At 44.5% G+C, this 6562-nt stretch overlaps 1 protein-coding gene across 1 annotated transcript in view; it reads left to right on the top strand.

Annotated features, from left to right (window-relative positions):
• Window positions 1–6562, top strand: part of Ednra (endothelin receptor type A) — a 59157-nt gene that overhangs the window by 29561 nt on the left and 23034 nt on the right. The window contains exon 3 of the mRNA XM_055609111.1: window positions 1685–1812. Within this exon, the coding sequence (XP_055465086.1) occupies window positions 1685–1812 (128 nt within the window). The remainder of the gene's footprint in view (window positions 1–1684; window positions 1813–6562) is intronic.

A 6562-nucleotide genomic window follows, 5' to 3' on the forward strand; every position in this document is an offset into this window, starting at 1 on the left:
AAAGAAAGAAAGAAAGAAAGAAAGAAAGAAAGAAAGAAAGAAAGAAAGAAAGAAAAGAAAAGAAAAGAAAAGAAAAGAAAAGAAAAGAAAAGAAAAGAAACAACAGAGTAAGTGTGTTCAGTGGGTGAAGGCACTCGCCACAACGCTTGATGACCGGAGTTATTCCCTGGGTTCTCATGGTGGAAAGAGGCATCAACCCTGATCTCCACACTTCTGCTGTAGCGCATGTACACACACTCACACACACACTCACACACAAATAAATAAATAAATAAATAAATAAATAAATAAATAAATAAATAAATAGATAGATAAATAAATAAATAAATAAATGTAAAGAACTGTCAGTAAGTTATATGTTTGCTTCCATGATGTCCCTCCTTTTATTCCTGTTTTACTGCTAAGACAGCGTGAGACAAATCGCCCACATCAGCTTACCACGGTTCAAGGACTTGTGAGAACGTGACTAACATGCAATGCAGGTCCAGTTTTAGGTTGTGGCAGGGCATGGGGAAGGGGGCTGTTAGCCTCAGAGCAGAGAGGAAGCCAAGAGGAAGAGGGCTCACTTTCAGGATCCCTTCTAGTGGCCTAGAGGATGCCCGTGTGTTCAAGTGAGCCTTACAATGATAACATGGCCAAATCCCGCCTGAGGCACTGAGAACCCATTCATTACTTGGTCCTTAAGGCGGACGTGGGGGGGCCTCAAAGCAGAGGTGGGGGGCCTCAACAATGGGAGTAGTTCCAAAACATCAGTCTCTAATTTGGGGGCAATGGTTGGTAGTTTACTCCTTCCACAGGCAGCTGCCTCAGTAGTCCAACTCTGGCGCTGGACGCCAGGAAATTTCCTGGAGTGCCGCTGTCCCTGTTCTGCTGGAGTCGGCAGAGGCAGCTACCACAGGGTAAAGCACCCTGAGGGGCATGAGGAAAAGCCATGCCAGCGAAGGATAAGAATAAAGGGGTGCTCAACCTGGAAGTGTCCCCAGAAGTGAGCCTTCCCACCTCAACCGAGGCAACCAGGAGAGGTCTTCCAGTGAGGACCCCTGCTCAGTTGATTCTGATCTGTGGCAAGCTGACGTTAAAACCACAATCCTTGTCTTTATTAGGGTGATTGTGCCTTGCGCCTTTGCTTGCACTAAGACACCAGGCAGCCAGTCATAACATATTCGTGAAGTTCCCGAGGAATATCAGAGCTCAGAGCAGCACATTAGTGGAGAGCCTGTGCACATCAGGACAGAGCTTATGCAGCAATTTTCATGAATGAGTTGGGACTGACTGGCTGGAGTGACATGAGGAAGAGGTGGGCTAGGAGTGTAAGGTTGGTTCAAATCAAAAGGTTCTTTGAAAACGCTCCTCAGAGCTGTTCAGTGGTGGTGCACACCTTCAATCCCAGCACTCGGGAGGCAATGACAGGTAGATCTCTGAGTTCGAGGCCAGCCTGGTCTACAGAGGGCATTGGGGACCAGCAAGGGCTACACAGAGAAACCCTGTCTCACCCTCCTCCCTCACCCCTCCAAAAAAAAAAAAATCAACAACAATACAAAACCTATTCAGAAGGGGGTAGGGGACCTGAAGGCTAAAAGGTCTGGTCACAGGCTCACAAAATAATAAGGGTGTAAGCAGGGACACAAGCGCGGCGCACGCCCAGCCAGCCTCGCCGTCTCTCACTCCCACCTCATCTTTTCAGCTGCTGGCCGGGCGCTGGCCCTTTGACCACAATGACTTTGGAGTGTTTCTCTGCAAGCTGTTCCCCTTCCTGCAGAAGTCGTCCGTGGGCATCACCGTCCTAAACCTCTGCGCACTCAGTGTTGACAGGTAACGTGCCTCTTTCCTTGGCTCTTCGGTGGGGTTTAGAAAATCATGTTTTTCTTGGAAAGGAGAGGGGAGAGTTGGTGCCTGTGATGACGGTTAAGTAAAGTCAAGTGAGTTAAGGCCTTTCGCCCCGTGGTTAGAGTTGCTAACTAGTGTTGCTCTAGGACTCCAGCAGTGTGCACCACAGCATGCGCAGCCAAGGACGCACAGCGGGCATCCTCAATAAAAAAAGGAGAATGAATATATTGATGCAATAGGCTTGGTGAAAACAAGAGACCCAGAGTATGCAAATCCTGTAGTTTAGACCAGTAAGGTACTGCTTTTTTTAAGAAAAGGAAAATGCTGTCGAGTTGCATTTCAAATGCTTGAGCCAAGCAATAAACGTACGAAGTTGCTATGTTTTCGCCAGACTTCTTTTAAATGCTGAAAGTGTTCCACATTTTTCAAGAGGGCCGCAAAAGAGATAACTGTGACGTTCTGAAAGACCCATCCTCCTCACAAATGCCTTAGGGGAGAGCTTCCTGAGCTGAGGGCTGTAGCCCCGCGTGGGTGAGTGATGGGTGAGGTTGCAAACAGCAGCAAAAGGAACCACGGAAGGCAGCACACTGGCTGCCCACGGGCTGATTCAGCAAGTGTGTAGTGAGCCCAGGTGCTCTGTCCTGCTCCCCCATGTCACACAAGGTGGCTTCGCTGCAGCCTTGGACCTGAGTGTGCAGCGTGAACATTACAGCGGGTGTTTGCTCACACCACACAGTGGACACTGCCCGAAACACCGGGGCCCAGGTTCTAGACAGCCGTATGCTATGAACTGCAGTGTTCGTTGTACATATTAAACATCATGGTTTAATTACAGAAAACAAAGACTTGTAATATTTATTTTCCTGCCATCGTTCCTCAGCATAAACATGTCTTTAATTTCACTTATGTTAAAATGATTGATTTTTAGAGTCATTGACTTGCATTTCACATTAAATGGATTGGGATTAAGATAGACTTTCCAACAATTCCTGAAATGGCTCTTAACATTTTGCCATTTTGTACCATGTGTTGCACAGAGAGATATCTTCAGCACTGACAACTATAAAATTAAAAAAAAAAAAAGGAAGGTCTGAAAATCATTGAGGACACTCCACCTGGTATGGATCAAATAGCTATGTTATCTTACCTAGGTATGCGCAGGTGCCCAGAAAGGCCAGAAGAGGCCATCAGCACCCTTCAAGCTGAAGTTAGTGTATCATGAGCTGCCCGGTCTGGGCGCTGAGAACAAAACCCAGGTCTTCTGTAAGAGCAGCAAGCACTGAGCCATCCAGCCCCAAAGACAGTGTTCTTAACAACAAAAAATAAACAAGAGCGTCCATGTCATTAGTATATAATTTTACATTCATATTTTTTATTTGATTGTTTTTTTGAAGCAGGGTTTCTCTGTGTAGCTTTGGCGTGTAGCCCTGGAACGTGCTCTGTAGACCAGGCTGGCCTCAAACTCAGAGAGATCCACCTAAGTGCTAGGGTTAAGGGCATGAGCCACCACTGCTCAGAGCATTCATTTTTAATAAATGATAGAATTGGGTCAGTGAGATGACACGCTAGGAGAAGTCACTAGCCATGCAAGCCCGACGACCTGAGCTCAGTCCAGCACTGATGCAAAAGTGGAAGTAAAGAGCCGACCTTACAGAATTGTTCTCTGACCTCTACATGTGTTCTGTGACATGACACACTTATGCATCACACAATAACACACAAATACATATACTAAGCAATTGGGCTGATTTATTCAGGATACATTATCAGTAAATGTTTTGATCTGCATGCCTATTTTATGTGCCTATGTACATGGCAGCTCATAAACCTTTCCCAGACAAAAGACCAGAGAGAGGGATCCCTGGCTAAAACCATGCATTGCTCTTCCAGAGGACCAGACTTTGGTTCCTGGCACCCACATCAAGTGGATCTCAACCATCTATCATTCCAACTCCAGGAGATCCAACTTCTCTGGCTCCATGGACACCTACACATACCTACAAAGAACAAAACAAAATAAAAAGTTGTAGGTACTGCGATGGCTCAAGGTTAGAGCATTGGCTCTTGGTTCCCAGAACCCACATAGCAGCTCAGAGCAACCTGTAATTCAATCCCAGAGGATCCAACACTTCCTTAGTCATCCAGGAATGCATGAAATACACAAACATTATGTAGGCAAAATACTCATATGCATTAAATAAAATGAATTTTTGAAATTCTCAAGCAAGTGCATGGAATCTTATGAGAGAAGAGGGAAATAGTAAGATCTGGAGAGGACAGGAACCCCACAAGGAGAGCAACAGAAAATTTGAACACGGGGGTCTTTCCAGAGACTCATACTCCAACCAACTACCATGCATGAAGATAACCTAGAACCCCTGCACAGATGTAGCCCATGGCAGTTCAGTGTCCAAGTGGGTTCCATAGTAATGGGAAGAGGGACTGCCTCTGACATAAGCTGATTGACCTGCTCTTTGATCACCTCCCCCTGACGGGGGAGCAGCCTTACCAGGCCACAGAAGATGACAATGCAGCCACTCCTGATGAGATCTGATAGACTAACATAAGAAGGAAGGAGAGGGGGACCTCTCCTATCAGTGGACTTGGGGAGGACCATGCTTGAAGAAGGGGGAGGGAAAGTGGGATTAGGAGGGGAAGAGGAAGGGAGCTACAGGGGGAATACAAAGTGAATAAAGTGTAATTAATTAAAAAAATAAAAATTAAAAAAAAAGAGATATACTGATGGAAAAAAATTCTCCAGCAAAAAGGGTCACTAATGGAAAAATTTTAAGAAGCCCTTTTTAAAAAAGAAGACCTGATTTAAGCCCAGCATGGTGGCAATTGGAAGGCAGAGGCAGGCAGATCTCTGAGTTCATGGCCAGCCTGGTCTACAGAGCAAGTTCCAGGAGAACCAGGACTACACAGAGAAAGCCTATCTTGGAGAAGAAGGGGGCAGAGGAGGAGGAAGAGAAAAAGGAAGAAGGAGGAGGAGGAGGAGAAGATCTAAGCGAATGTGTTACCTTCAACTTCTGACACCCACAATGGTAATTGTGAGGAAGAATCAAACCAGAACGATGCAGCACCTTTCGGCACCCTGTGTATTCAGCACAGGGCTTGTGCTTGGTGAACACTGTGTCACTCCTTTGGCTTACGTACAACTTAGAAATGCTTTCTATTATTTTCAAGTTATACCAAAGACAATCGCCTCTATCAGCACTGAGAGAAGCTTACTCTCATAAGGAGCAGCTAAGTGCAATGGATATTGGCTATGATTTATAATTTCAAATAAAAGTATTATCATTAAGACCTCAAAACCCATTAACAATTATAAATTATAATGGTGTCTTTTTTTAATAAAGCCATGGCCCTGATGAATGAAACACAAAACAAAATGGTTTTTATTGTTAGTTAGAATAAATACATTTGCTAAAACTAAGACAGAAAATAATTTTATCAATAGTTTAAAATACATTCATATGGATGATAAAAATGTCCCCATATCAGCGGTTAAATGCAAAGATTAGAAGTAACTTCACTACCTATTAAAATCTGTAGCAACCTGTTGAGAAACAATCTAGTCAGCCACTTTTGCCTCATGTCAGATGGTAAGGGCTGCTGCATTAAGCCATGGGAGATGTGTCTCAGTGGTGAGAGGCACATGCGAAGCCCTAGACTTCATTCCAAGCAGTATAGAAAATGGAAAAGCCACACAGGGGCCACTGTAGAGTTCCCACTGACTAAACAGTAGATTGTGTGTGTTGGCCATTTCCATAAGAGCTAAACAAGCCCCAACAACTGAATTTAGCGGCTAGTAAATTATCGCTGTTGTTCCCTATATAAGTGCAGCCATAAAATGTCTTCATTCATCTAAGTGTTGTGTCATCAAGCGCTGGTGGCTTGCAGCGGGCGTGGCTGTCTCCTCACATGTTATAAGATCTGAAAATGAGAGGCTCTAAGTGATACCTCTAACACCACTGATGTCGAGATGTTTTCCCATTACATTGTTTGATTAAAATGTTTAAAATAAATCTAAAAGTCATGTGGGGGAAAGGAAACAAGAAAATAATTACAAGAGTTGACAAAAGGAACAGCATGTGTTTCCCATGTACCTGGTTGCATGTTTTAAGGCTACAGAGTTTAACCACTATGATACAAATGTGACTATTCTGACAAATCAGTGGGGAAACAATGGAGTTGGGGTGCACAGGGCTGCACTGAGGAGAAACACAGAAGAGATGGCTCCTGAGACGTAGCACTGTCTAGCCACCTGAGGAAAAAACTGTTCCTGCCCATACATCCATAGTAAAATATGCAGTTACTGTTTATTATCTATAAGAACCAGACACTTTATTAATAGCATATAGAAATTATTTTCTTCTAACTGGGTGTTGCCATAATTATCATTTTACAATTAAGGAAGCTGGGGCTGAAAAGTTTAATCAAGTCCACCAAACTATGAAGCCCGGGGCCAGTAATTAATGGATCATCTTTGTTCTTAACCACTCTACTCAAGCACACAAAATTTCAAACCATAAAGTCGTAGAGGAAAACAATACAGTTGGACCCCTGAGAAAGAACCTTCTCGGGGGCTGGAGCTTCGGCCCTTTTGAAGAGCACATACTCTTCTTGCAAAGGACCTGGGCTCGGTCCCCAGAATGCACACGGCTGCTCACACCCGTGACTCCGGTCGCGGGAATCTGCTGTTCTCTTCTGGCACCTGCATAGGTGTGGTCCC

Source organism: Psammomys obesus, unplaced genomic scaffold (assembly GCF_907164565.1).
Source record: "Psammomys obesus unplaced genomic scaffold, mPsaObe1.curated_primary_1811, whole genome shotgun sequence".
In the NCBI taxonomy this organism is placed as follows: Eukaryota; Metazoa; Chordata; class Mammalia; order Rodentia; family Muridae; genus Psammomys; species Psammomys obesus.